The sequence below is a fragment of the Micropterus salmoides genome, unplaced genomic scaffold (genome assembly GCF_014851395.1).
Source record: "Micropterus salmoides isolate LMB-PRFRI ecotype aquatic unplaced genomic scaffold, ASM1485139v1 Ms_hic_scaffold_22, whole genome shotgun sequence".
Classification (NCBI taxonomy): domain Eukaryota; kingdom Metazoa; phylum Chordata; class Actinopteri; order Centrarchiformes; family Centrarchidae; genus Micropterus; species Micropterus salmoides.
In genome coordinates this window covers 16,153,348-16,167,657 of record NW_024041373.1, presented here as the reverse complement: position 1 = coordinate 16,167,657, position 14,310 = coordinate 16,153,348, and the positions used below count along the sequence as shown (strand labels likewise).

The 14,310-nt window shown below is 41.1% G+C and overlaps 2 protein-coding genes across 2 annotated transcripts; both read right to left on the bottom strand.

The window, feature by feature from the left end:
- Nucleotides 1-2,788: 2,788 nt before the first annotated feature.
- Nucleotides 2,789-9,047, bottom strand: lrit2 (leucine-rich repeat, immunoglobulin-like and transmembrane domains 2). Its single transcript, XM_038738116.1, has 4 exons — nucleotides 8,875-9,047; nucleotides 7,077-7,100; nucleotides 6,090-6,880; nucleotides 2,789-4,464 (listed from the first exon to the last, which is right to left on the bottom strand). Exons 1-4 carry the CDS (start codon nucleotides 9,045-9,047, stop codon nucleotides 3,644-3,646), a joined length of 1,809 nt encoding a protein of 602 aa, XP_038594044.1. The 3' UTR covers nucleotides 2,789-3,643.
- Nucleotides 8,677-13,182, bottom strand: lrit1a (leucine-rich repeat, immunoglobulin-like and transmembrane domains 1a). The gene is made up of 4 exons (XM_038736890.1): nucleotides 12,937-13,182; nucleotides 12,076-12,536; nucleotides 10,412-10,717; nucleotides 8,677-10,118 (listed from the first exon to the last, which is right to left on the bottom strand). Exons 1-4 carry the CDS (start codon nucleotides 13,056-13,058, stop codon nucleotides 9,052-9,054), a joined length of 1,956 nt encoding a protein of 651 aa, XP_038592818.1. The 5' UTR covers nucleotides 13,059-13,182; the 3' UTR covers nucleotides 8,677-9,051.
- Nucleotides 13,183-14,310: the final 1,128 nt, after the last annotated feature.

Here is a 14,310-nt window from a genome sequence, read left to right as displayed (position 1 = left end):
CATGTATTACTCATGTTAAGTTCCTTCAAATTTTACTGAAGTGCAGTACTTGACTAGATGTACCTGGTTACTTACTCCCTCAATTTCAATGTTAGATGAATATACTGTTGGATTAATTGACAACAGCAAGTAGAGAAATTATGGCTTTTGAAACATGTTTTTGATTTTTAACTCACTCAGTTGTTTCTGCAGATATTCAGGCTGCCAGTGGGACAGTGTGGCCTACCTGGTCATAAGTCCAGGACAGTCAGAGCATTACACTGTAGCCGTGGAAGCTCTGTGAAACACATTTAGAAAGCTCAGTTTTTCCATTAGCGTAAGGTAAACACCTCCTTAATGAGCTTGCAAATTTACTCTACTGCCCCCTTCTGGAGACAGAGAATAAGCTGCTTGACCACAGCCCTTTGGTGAAAGACATCACTGTTCCCAAATCCTCAAACAAAACAATGACTAAAACTGAAGCTTTTATGGCCTTATGGGAAATTTTGCTGGATCATATTGTTCCTCTCTACTGACAAAGCAAAGGAAGAAGTTGGTTTAGCATGTGCTAAGCTTTTGCAAAAAATGTAGCAATATGAACAAAACAGTGTATCCAAACACTGAACAATAGCCATGTAGAACAACAGGAATATGCATATTATGAGAGTTAGAATGAGACGTATTACACAACAATATGATGTTTACTGTCGTTTTTAGTAAAACCTCACCAGATGTTCAGCAAACATGTAACATATTATCCTAATACAAGCTTTTTTGCTCTCCTCAGCTCCAATACCAATGTGAGCACTACCAATTATGAAGTCACACTGAAGCACTCACTGGGTATTTGTGTAGACATCATGACCAAACATGCACACTATTTCAAAATTACATAAAACATGAAATTTGCAGATTACAGCCTCTAATCCAAAAACCAACTTGTTCATCTTTGCACAATATTGCGTCCTTGGCTACAAACCAAAAGTCCATCTGCCCTGATTTAGTTTGGACGGACAAGATGTGTGTGTGACTAGCATCAAACTATCTGCAGCCTTGGGTTGGTTGGTTATGATGACGCAGAGTGGACTCTGGGGATTTTCTTTATTTTACCTGACAAAATAAAAACTGTTACACAGTTGCAAACTTCTTGAGGAAACCAAACCCAGATTTTAGGTCAAAATTATCACACACATAAACACAACAACTTTTCAGTGATGCAAGCTGTTAATGCCTTGAAATGAAATGAGGGAATATGAAGAGCAGCCCAAATGATCATGCATTATGCCATGTAAGAGGCAGCCAGGATTACTGAGTTATTTGATAGAGGATTAGAGAGTTAAAAGTTGCAAAGAGCATTGATGCTTTAGAATGAAAGGAAGCAATGCACACGATTCATAAATCCCAGTATGTGTTTGAAGCAGTGGAGTTTCTAAAAGGTCAATTAAATATTTGCTCTTCTGAATAAGAAATCTATAACTCCTGATCTTTGAACATGGCTGCCCATGAGATCAGCAGCTGTTAATATAGCGTAGTGTTTAAATAATGCACTGCTTTATGCAACATTAGGTATTAGATATGTAAGGAGAAAAATAAGATAAGCCCAAATAAATATGTAATTCATGTGTGTTCTGTACTGAAATAGCTAAAATTAGACTTTTTATTCACTGCGTGCAACTTCTGTCATACATGGCAGGAGGGGATGTTGGAAAGGATGCGTTTGGGTATTATGTCAAATGAACAATGCCATTGGCTGAGGCATATCCGATATGCCATCTGTCCGGGGCTGATCATGTGTGACGCATGGCTGCTGTGTGTTGGGTTCATAGAAGGGGGAGACAAGGAACTGTGACGTACATGTACAGTGTACAGTACAGAGAGGCTTAAACACATGTTAATGAAAATTTACAGTTCACATATACAAAGCAGACTTTGTCAGATGACTTTAGTCACTTCAGTGGTAACAGAGGACTTTGTGAAAGGGAAACTTTCCAGTGTCAGTCGTCACAGGTTTCTGTTGTGAGGTACAATATGCAAGATACAATATGAAAATGCATTCTGTCCTGTAACCTTGTGTTGAAACAGACATACAGTTGAGGATTCTTTAAAGCCTTTAAAAGACAGGTTCACATTTTTTCTGGTCTGTCTTAAATCACTAGTCAGGAGCAACTATGTTTGTTTGCTGCAATTGTTCCTCCTCTTCATCTTGGACTGTTTTCAATGTGCAAAAATATATTCCTATATGTGTATATGATGTTAATTTGTTAATATGAGTCAAATCAAGTGTCTTCCAAAGTTACAATCTACTGTCTTTCCTTATTGAGATGAAGAGGAAGGATTGTGACAAAATAAGGGACTTTGTGCTAAAAACACTGTGGCTTTGCAAATTATCCAATTGATTTGACAATCTCAAACTACTGAAGCCTCATTTTTGCAGAAAATGAGGACTGTGGATTTTCTGTCCCCATCTCTTACACTGGAAGAATGTCTCTTAATGGCCGGTATGAACAGAAGGACTAATTACACCAAGCAAAACCAGTTTCAACTTTCATATGGACACCGGAAAGTTGATTTAAGACTGAAATTGTGAGCCCATCATTTAATAAATTGCAAAATGTTTCACAATAAAATACACAGTTTATTTAACAAAGCAATTTCATTTCATTCACATATGTGTTATGTGGTAACCATGTACTAAAACTGAAAGTGAAACTTTTTTCAACGTCAGTATTATTTATTTATTTATTTATTTTTTCATCGTCTTTTTAGTATTAATGTTGCTTTAAAAGAGCTATGCAAGGGGCAGATGTCACATGTCAATGTTTCATTTTAAATGAAAATCTCTTACTGAATGTTTTCATATTGTGTTACATGATGTGTCTTCTTGCAATAAAGTAAAACAACATATAAAAGTAACATTAACTGTTTTAACGTAATTAAACTAAATTTAATTAAAACATTATTTATTGACAGAGTGCACAATCATCTAATTATTTCACATAATCACCATCTGGTTTAAGAGATTTTCTTGTTCCAGATCCAGTTTTATGGTACAGTATCAATATGTCAACCTTAGTGTTAAGCCAAAAAAGTACTCAAAATGAAATTTGTCTGATAATTACCTACAGTATATAAACACATAAAACAATATTAAAAAGCTAACACAGAATTACATAAACATAAAGCAGGCGATAAAGTAAGCACCTACTACTGAAGTAATTTTAGAAAATGTACTCATCAGAAGTAATTGTGAGCACTTCTCCATTTAAATCAGTCACAAAGGCTTCATATAAAGTAGCAATTTAAAATGTGTGATAACTGACATTTAAACATATCATGATAACAAGACAAACATGTAATATTTCAGACAGAAAGAAACTGCAGTACGGCAAATCCTTGTATTACACTCTTGACATAACGGTCACCATTCACATCTTTGAAACAAAGTCCTGGGCCTAGAACAGAGGAAGAGATAAGATTAAAACAAAGGCAGACAGTAGTGTCATTCTTCTGAAAATTGAAATTAAATCACCATCAAAGTCAGCATCATACAGTAGATCTGGGGTATTTTCAATTCAATTTTACAAAAAGAACTGTACAGGGTGAGACGTTGGTCTATTACAAGGTCTGTTTCATGTTTTCAGTTGTTGATTTAACAAATAGTACTTTAATATAGTTCAGCTGTGAGTCTGCTGTGATCAGCCTTGAGCTTCTGAAGTCTGTCATCTGACCTCCTCCTCACCTTCCTGTTTTCACTGGAATCTTTATTAACCAGGTCCTCGTCGCTGGCGGCCTGAAGGCTGTCGAAAGTGCCCTGCCTCTCTCGCTCCATTCCTGACGAGCTGCTTTCTCTCCGCCGGTTCTTCCAGGACTCCATGATACCCTCCAGGCAGGCAAACTTAGTGTCAGTAGTGCAGGCATACATGCCTATAGGCACAGCCAGCACCATGGCTAAAACTATCACCACTATGTGAATCATCTTCTCCCTCTGTTCCATCTCAGTAATGTCACTTCCTGTGACAAACACAATGCACTGGCCGGGATGCGGCGCCTGGTTCTTGAGAGTTACACAGATTTCATATTTGGTAGCAGGCATCAGATCAGAGACGGTGTAAGAGTGAATCCCAGGGCCGATGAAGGTCATTTCTTTTTTATCAGAGCCTGCCCGGCCAAAGTGGACGGTGAACCAGGTTTCAGCTGGTCGGTCCAAGGCGGCATACCACTCAATGGAGATACCGCGTACTGTCTGTTTGGCAATGCGGATGTCAATGTAGATGTTTTCATCAACCGCAGCAGGTGGAGCCGGGATGTCAGGGAGGAGTGATGACTGGGAGCCGGCAGGAGAGTGGACGTCCAGGAGGATGCTGACAGAGGAGTTTCCGATAAAGTTGACAGCAGTGCATGTGTAGGCACCACGGTCAGCTGCATGGAGGGAGGGGATCACCAGAAGGGATCTGATGGTGTCTTCATCCACTCTTTCCTGAGACTCTGGAAGGAAAACAGGGATATCCAATGTTATTTTATGGGACATGCAAGCATAGGGAATAAAAATCAGTATGGAAGACTTATCTGAAGACATGTTTATACATATCACAAAGTTGAGCACAAATTATTGCAGAGCTGCAACTAACACTTATTATCATGATTGTAACATGTTACTTTTTGGGATATTAGATGGTCCATGCATGTAATATGCACATAAGAAGCAAAGTACAGCATACATATTTGTGTGTACTTGTCTGATGTGATTATTTACATGGAACATTTGTGAAATGAAGGCTGGAAATGTTGTCCTTGTATAAATCTGACATCTATTTATTTATTGGGAGATGGTGTGCGGTTTCAACAACATTTGTTATAGCTACATGGAATAAAAGAAGTACGAACAGCAGTGGGCTTTTCCCCATGAAGTGTATCCCTACTCAAGTAGTCTGATATCCTTTGTGAAGGGTTTATTTTAAGTTGTAATTATGGCTGTATTAATGTTTAAAAAATCACTTTTCAACTTAAAGACCTAAATAAAGTTTAATCCAATGCAATTCAATGCTTTAGAGAACAGATATAAACCATTAATGTGATTCTGTGTTGGCAGAATTCATGTAGCTCCTTTATTAATCAGGAAGACTGCTCTAATGGACCATTTGGCCTCTGATCTTCTGGAAAACAGCTGCAGGGTATCCAAAACAAAATGCATTTATCTGCAACCTTTTAAATTTAATAGTACAGACGTAATGGACAACTATACAATTCCTTTATTAAATTAATTGTTATCATTTATGATTACAAACGACTGACTAGCTTTTGCTCTTGGCTTATTGTACAGTGAAAAATCCTGCACTGCAGACTTGATGGCTTATTAGAAAGTTCCACGCTCATTACTCTTGATTAATGATTTTATTAATGTCATGACCAGTAATGACTCCGCAGCAAGGAAGATTTTTCACAACCTGACAACCAAAAAGGTAGTATTAATAAATCATGTATAACCAGTATAAAACAATTAGCTACAAGGGATACACCATTTGCAAATGTGCCTTATTATGAAAGTGTCCTGTGGATTTTTATTTTACTCATTATTTTGATAATTACTTTTACTTCTACTTGTCTTTCTAAAGTATATATGTATACAAATACTTTTACTTGAGCTGCAGCTACTCTACTCACCTCTGGTTTCTAGCCCAAATAATGAGATAGATGCCTGTTTGCATTAGCAGTCGGGATATTGATAGCAGTAGGGATACCAGTGAGAGAAGCAGCAGCCTGTTTGCATTAGTATATGATGAACTGTTGCACTTGCACGACTTGGATGTCATGATCTGCAGTAAGCACTCCACTAGGTCAGGTCTAATGACGCAGATGTTTACTTAATTACACAGTAGCCCAACACGGCTGAAATTGGGTAGGCTACAGCACTGTATAATCGCCAACTCTCTTATTAACACTGATAGTGTTATGCAGATTGAGGGAATCAGTGATGATTGTATCGCGGTGGGCCAATATCCAGATTTAGACTCCCTCATCTTACAGGCGAGGGGTCTGTGATGTGTGTTTAAGTATCTAATTTACTACAAGATATAACTCTAGCTGGGTGTGCGGATGACATGCACTCTTACCATGAAATCCTCTGATTATCTTCAGGCCATATGTCCACCACACCGCCGGGTCTGGCCTGGCCTTGGCGAGGCAGCGCAGGGTGAGGTTTACGCCTTGAGGCAGGCTGATGTTGGAGGACTGGGTGGTGACGACGGGCTTCATGCACGCCTGCAGCTCTACCTCGTGGAAGAACTTGCCTGCCCTAAAGTCCGGCCCTGAGCAGGTCAAGTAAGAGTTCATCAGTAAAATCGGGGGCCTCAGGGACCTGATGAACTCCACGAAGCCCTTCAGGCGGCAGTCGCAGAGCCAGGCGTTGTCGTGGAGGGCGAGGACGACGTTCGGCACGAAAGCGGTCGCCTCCTGCTCCTCCATGCCCTGCAGTTTTTGGTAGAGGGGCCAGTTTTGGAAGACCTCCTTCGATATGACCGTAAGCCGATTGAAGGATAAGTCTAAGTAAGTCAGACCTGGCAAAAATTTTAACGCATGCTCCGGCAGAACGTCCAGCTGGTTGTGCTTCAGGTCCAGGATCTTGAGGGCTGGCGTGTCCTCGAACGCTGTCCATGGTACTGAACGCAGCTTGTTCCCTTGCAGACGGAGCTCGGTTAAGTTCCCTAAACCCTCCAGACCCTTTGAGTTTATCACTGTGATATCATTGAAGTTCAACCACAAGTTCTCCAAGGCGGGCGTTTTTGAGAACGCCCCTCTGGGTATTTCAGTGAAGTGAGATTTTTCTATTCGTATTTTGGTCATATCATCTGGAAGGTTCTCTGGTATGGCCCCAAACGCGCTCTCCTCCATACATACCAGCGACCTATGATTAAAGGGAAAATTTTAAATGAACATTTGGTTACTGTGTAGCTTGATGCTTTAAAAACACTGTTTACTTGGTAGAACCACAATAAGAACTACAGACTTCAACCTAACTTCTAAAGGCTAACCTGACACAGTTACATAAGTTAAAAATACCTCTGCCTTGGTATATTGGACAAGGTGAAATAATGTCTTACCTTCCATGGCGGTCTTCTACACAGCTGCACCCGCGCAAACATTGAGAATAAGTTTCATACGCCTGGATGGTGGACAAAACTATAACTAATAGGTAACAAATTATGTCCATAGTCCGTGAAAAGTTGAGGACTACATTCGTGCTCAAGACATGTCCAGTGCCGCAAACCAGAGAAGCCTATTAGGCTTAATCCCTGACGTACCACGTAGGCCAACAAGTGGCGTCTAATTCTTGGAAAAGACACGCAAGATTAACACTTGACAGTGTCAGTAGGTCTGACCACTACATGTTTAAATCGGTACCACTTATGCAGGTGTAACTAATGTAACTACTTATTTACTCATGTTATAGACAAATAAGCCCTTAATAAGAACAAGTTTTGGGTTGCCAGTTTGTGAAAAATCCCTCTGACTGGTATTTACCCTTGCTAGTGATAACGCAGTTATAAAGCAAGCCATTAATAAGTACTTTAAGTCTGCAGTAATACATGTTTAGAAGTTGTGTTGTTAATTAATTAAATTTGTTCTGCATTTTTTTCCAGAAAATAGTAAAGTAATAAAATAAGTTCCATTAGAGGTTTTTATTTATTAATTAAATAACTATCCTACTGGACAATAAAAACCTGCAGGATTATTCTTTTCACAATCTGGCATCCCAAAAGCTGCTCTCAATAATGGCTTATAACTGATTTATAAAGCATTAGTAAACGATTTATTAACATTAATAAAGCCATTACAACTTGCAAAGCCTTTATGAAGGGTGACTTGTATTAGACCACCCCAGACAGACAGACAGTCAAGAGCCTGCCAATCCAAGTGAATAAAATCTATATCACTCTTTTTCACAACCTTGCTGAATGCAACCCAGTTTGAATATTGATTAATGGCGAGGTGAAAGTAGAGATATAAGAATACACAAAACAGTTAACTGTATAAAAGTTTATTTAACTATATTTAAATAATATTATTGGAATGAATGAATAGTTCTACATTTAATGGGGTAAATATGCCTCTAGGTGGCACAAAACAGGTACATAGAGATATTTCATTATGTGTGTCATATAGCTGGGAATAGAAATCGTTTAGCATTTTGCATAATTTCCACCTTATTTACAAAGTGTCATAGTTCAGTCCTTTCTGTACTTCTCTCCAGCTCCAGCTTTTCTTCATTCACCAGAGTGTTGAACCATGCCTGTGTGTATATCTCTCTCTCTGAGAACATATGACAGATACATACAGAGGCACAGACTTAGCTGTATATGTAAGTGTACATCATCCAGTGAAGTATATACAAATCATACACATACATATATGATATAAACAATGGAGTGTCAACCGTTGAGTTCCCTTTTATGTCAGATCGGGTTGCAGAGGTTTCTTCGCTGGGCCATGCAAGTGAGATGAAACATAAATGACAGTGATTTTTATGCTTTTTCAGCTATTGACATGTTTTCTCTTACAGGCTTAGTGATAATAACATTCATTTAAACATGAAAGCATGAGTGTGTCTGAATGTCATCTTACTATTAATACATGGTTACACGTATGACAGTCCAGTGAGTTTCCCTCTATCTGCAAGAAACATGAAAAATTCTACACATGTCTGGAAAAAAACAATTTAATTAAACTGTTAAATATTCTCTAAACTGATATTTCCATTATAGTGCAGCGTGCAAAAGTCCTTTGATAGAAGTTGGCTCTCTGTGGTGGTGGAGTTGGTGGCGTGATCCAGCGAGGAGGGACAGGTGGGGGGGAATCCCATGGCGTGGGTGTATGAGAGCGTGTGGGAGGTGGACTGACGTCAGGATGTTGCTGACGTTGAGGGTACGGGTAGTGATGGGGATATGGATGTGGGTGGAGATGGGAACGTGGGTGGTGATGGGGATGTGAATGGGTATTTGGGTTGGGATTGGGACATGGATGCGGGTGAGTGCGAGGAAGATGGCGTGCAGCAGGAGCCGGAGCTGGAGCATGATGTCAGCAGAAGTACTCATTAGGCTGTCCCTCTATCTTAGCTGTGGCCTCAGAGTCGAGGCTGGAGCGGGCTGACAGCAGCCTGTTGGACTCCTCTGGGTTCAGTCTGTTCAAATACTCGCCCTCCAGCCCTTTGGCCTTCGTGCCAGGCGACAGTGTTTCAAAGGTCACATATGAATCTTGGATGTCCTTTGACTTCTTTCCCCAGTACTTTTGAATGCGTCTCTTCAGTGCCCCACAGCACACGATGACAGTGAGCGGGACGGCGATGATACAGGCCACTGTGATCACAATCACGTTAATCAGCTTCTGGGTGCCAGTGGCACTGGCTGCTTCATCAGTAGAAAATATGACACACTGCTCCTTCCTGGGGATTAGCCCCCTCACACACACACAGGCAATGTACTTGGTCCTAGGCACCAGCCCTTCGATGGTTACCCGGTTCTGCCCTGCCCCAACGTTGATCTTCCTCATGTCCCTCTCTCCAAACACAGCATACAACACACTAAAAGCTGTTGTGTTCTTGGCCTTAGGGGCTCTCCAGTTCAGAGAAATTGTGTTGTCTGTGTCCCCCACCACCTTTACTGAGCGGACCACCCTGTCGGGGTCCTGCTGCAGCGACGAGGTGTTGGCCGCCAGGTTGCTTAGATTAGTCTTCTCCAGATCCAGCATTGCATCTGGGTTGGAGGAGGTGGCGGGCCTCGGGGTGGCTCTGTCAGCCAGGCTGTAACTGGATAGTCCAGGATCAAGACCAAGACCAGGTGGAAGGCCTGGATCTAGGGCAGGCAGGGATGAAGGGGTGGTGGTTGGAACCACATATCTGGCCACCAGTTTCTCCTGGTAGGCAGCTTTGCCCATCTGGTTGGGTTTCTTGACTTTGGCTTTCTTGTCATTGCTGGTTTGGTTCCCTTCTGGTTTTGGTGAGTTCGAGACAACAAGAGAAATGACAGCTTCAGCATTCCCCGCATAGTTAGTGGCCTTGCAGATGTATTTCCCTGAATCACGATGGGACACAGCTGAGACACTGAGGATGGACCAGGTGATTCCCTCCTTTGAGGTTTCCTGCTGGACTGTGGTGGCAGAGAAGGGAGATTTTAACGGTTACAAAAGGACAACATATGAAAAAGAAAACTGCAATGGGATATGGCATTTGAGAAATATCCCATATCATACAAAGTATCAAGCAGATGATTATACAATGTTGCACTGAGCATCATCAGTGCTGCATAACCCTGTTGTAGCCACAGCTGTCAGTCACGCTCACAACCTTACTGTCTCCACTGACAGCTCTCTGTTTAATTAACAGCAGCACTACAGTGCAGACAAAAGCATCTTATCTCATGCACAAAACAGAGAAACACACCTGTTCCATTAAGGACTCGTCCATCCATCCTGCGCCACGTCAGGTCTGGGATGGGGACTCCAATGGTCCCACAGCGGAGCAGCACGTTGTTCCCGACAGCGCTTCGGACTCGTGCCACAGCTGTGTGGATACGTGGGAGCTGACAGCGCCGCAGCTCTGCGTCACTGAACAAAACCCCAGATAGACTCTCAGGAGCTGAACACCGGAGCCTTGTGTCAATGAACGCCACTGAGAGTGTCGGAGTCTTCTGGAACTGGACCAGGTCATAGAGCCGGCAGTCACACACCCAGGGGTTGTCATGGAGACCTGAGGGTGAGGGTACAAGTGAGGCTATAGGAGGAAGACGAGCGTCCAGCTGTGTGCAAAGTGACAGACCAGCCTGCAGATGGCTGGTGTGGATGTTAGGATGTTAATCCTGTAAGAGGATTAACATTTAATTCATAAACTACATCATGACCATGACTATGGCAGTGGTGGTGGTGATAATGATGATGATGATGATGAAGATGGTGGTGGTGGTGGTGGTAGTGAGCTGGTGATCAAGGTCAGGTTTTGCTGTCATTTAACCTCCATGAACAAAGCACCAGCCATTAGAGCTGAACCTGGAACAGCTGTCATGAGTATGAGGATAGGTTAAAAACAGAAGATGAGCAAGTGTAAAATTAACTTCCACTTGTATTATAAACATGCAATTGGCTATGAAGTGCAGTGACACAGTGCATGCAGCTGTTCTAAATTTAAAGGCAAAAAATTATGACAAAATATTGCCAATGAGGCTTCAACTGCACACAATTAAACTAAGTCCTTGTCTTTGGTTCTAAAGGGTCAACAGAATGGGCCAAGGCACCTGTATACAAAAAGATTCCGAAATTAGAATTCGCCATTTTAGAAAAATCCATGTATTCTCAATTAATAGCGACTTTAAGTGCAAAGAATTTGAACAATTTACTTATGTAACAGGCCATAACCTTGTCTTGGTAACACTTCACTTTAACCCCCTTGTTTAGCATTTATAAGCACTATGTAAACATTTAATTAATTGTTTATTACACACTGTTATGTAGTTGTAAGCAGCTATAAGAGCAATTTAAAATGTAAATAAATGTAATGAATGTGAATGAATACAAATGATATTTGTCTACAATTGCAACTTTTCCTATGTAGACATATTTTATATTATGACAACTGTGTTTTACTATATTGTCATTCATTATCTCCCACCTTATGCTTTTTGGTTCCCACAGAAGGAGTTGCAGTTGCAGACAAATACATGAATAAACACTTATTTCTGCTCAAAACTGTATTCTAGTTTATTTCAAACCATGTATTGAATGTTTAGTGTTAGTGTTGCACTGGTATTTAAAAGCTAAAAATTTTATCGATTAAAAGCACACAACTACTTCAAATATTAATGGGGCAGTTTTTATCAACTACCGCCGGCATACCCCATCCCATCTTGCTTCAAATTATGTGTTGCCTAGAAACTGTTGTACAGCTAATATTCAAGAATGTTGCTTTGCGCAAAATTAATTAACACGCTTTCCTTTACGCACAGTGTTTAGCAGCGCGCTTTAGGTATTAAAATTGAGGCAGGTATAGCTAAACCACCACCCGAAGGTTTGGTTGAAAGAAGGTTGGACGTCAGGATGCGCACTGTCGCTTACCAAGTATCATTTTGGAGCTCTCTGGCCCTTGCACAGGTTTTGCCGCCAGCCATGTGGACAGCACCTCAGTCGGCAGGGTCAGCAGGCTGTTGCTGGACAAATCCAGGTAGGTGAGGTTCTTGATGTAAGTGGTAGCCTCCGCCGGCAGCGAGGTGAGCTGGTTGTTGTGCAAATCGAGAAGTCTGAGGCTGGGCATATCCATGAGACATTCCCAGGGAAAGGCGGTGAGGGCATTCCCGTCCAGACGAAGCTCTTCCAGGCTGAACAGTCCCCGGAAACTGTCCGGGTTCAAGGCGGAAAGCGTGTTGAAAGACATCCACAGGAATTCCAGACTTGAGAGGTAGTTGAAGGCTTCGCTTGATATCTGCTGGATGGCCGTCTTCTCAATCCGCAGCTTGGACGTGTCAACAGGGAACCCGAGAGGCACAAGAGATATCTCGGGATCATTACAAATCACGCTCCTAAAAGGGAGGCATCATAAGTGAATTTGTGCTCACCTCCAAATCATCCCTCACAAATTAGTCATTGAAGAACAGTTTGCAATGTAACAAAGAAAATGAAAAAGTGACTGTGAAAATGAATTAGAAATTAGCAATCGTGTTTTTAAGTCTAGAGAATAAAAACCAATCTATCCAAACTCGCATAAAACGCATAGATGAGGGGGCTGAAAGTGCCTTTGAGAGATAATCCTGCATTAAATAAAATTGGACGGACATGCACTCCCTGAATTATCTTCTGTACACGTGTTTACCTCTATGCAAACATCTGTCCGTCTAAAAACATGCGTCAGTACGCACAAACCAGAACACATTAATGTTTTTTTTTGATGTAAAATAATTTCCATTTGGACATCCTCCTTACCTGGCCTTTGATCCGTCACTCAGGTTGTGGTAAAAACAGCTGCACTGCGACGGGCAGGAGATCACTGGGGAGACAAGTACACCTGTGGCCACGTAGAGCCCCAGGACCAGGACGAGGAACATTTTGGCCCACTTTTACGCATACGCAGCTTGTCTACATGCGCCCAGTTTGCGCCCACTGAAGTCAAACAGACTTGCTTTTTTTCTCACATTTACTGGAATATGGTCTGCATGGCTTTGTCCCACCGCTTCGCTGTCCCATAGTGATCCGAATGCTATGAGTCCCGAGATAAAAAGGATAGACAAGGATTAGCGAAAGGACTGGCGTTCTTTTCATTTGGATGCGTATTGCATCCCGGAATCCGATAGGCTGCGCAGATACGTCCCTATGTATTATCACAGAAAAACACTTCCGAAATGGTCATAATCCACTGTGATGTTTGGATTTTTTTTTTCTTTCCCTCAAATGTAGCTAGTTCATTTGAGCCCTACCATGACTGTTAATCTGTAAATGGACAGCACCATGTTTTACCACAAGGTGGCCCCTATATCATAGCCTGTGGCTCCTACCTTGGGGCCTGTCCATTCAGCTCACTTAACATTTTCTTAATCTGCCATCCTATTTAATTTGGAGAACAAACAGCTACTATTACTGCCGTGAGAAAGCAGACACAGATCATATGATTTGGGGAAAAAACAGTAATATTAATTCAAAATAAGAGAAAATAAAATGGATCACTGCTGACAAATCATTTCACAGTACACCATCTCTTAAAAGTTTTGTGCTCAATATCACTAGACTACATGTCAGACATTCACTTTTCCTTTTACATTCTCGCTCAGTCTTTTGGCGCTCCCATCCAATTTAATTAATTTAATTTAGTGAGCATTCTATTTATTTTATCCTATTTCTGGTTATCTTTTCTTTTTTTCCAAAAGTTTTTTTTTATTTGACAAGTTTTTATTCCCCTTATTGCTGTTTAAATGCACTGTGTAGCCTTACTTCATCAATATACCGTATACCCTGTTTGTAAATCATTTTCTAACTCTGTTTTGAAAGGTGCAATCAAGGTATTATTATTGTTTATGTACCTGCACATACATTACACATGCAGATTATTAATTAAAAGGAAACAACCAACAAAATTTGAAAGGAATGCATGTTTAATCAGTTTGAATGTAAGAGACTCACAGTGGCTTTTTCAACTCACTAATCCATTTGGACACAGTCCCACACTACTGGAGGGAAATATATTGAATTGTAAAGCATTTGTTTTGAAATGTAGGTAAATACTACATGTGTTATTTGGCACCTGCTTACTGTGTTCCCCTTTCATCACACAGGGAGTTCAGTGTTACACTTGGCTGGCACAAC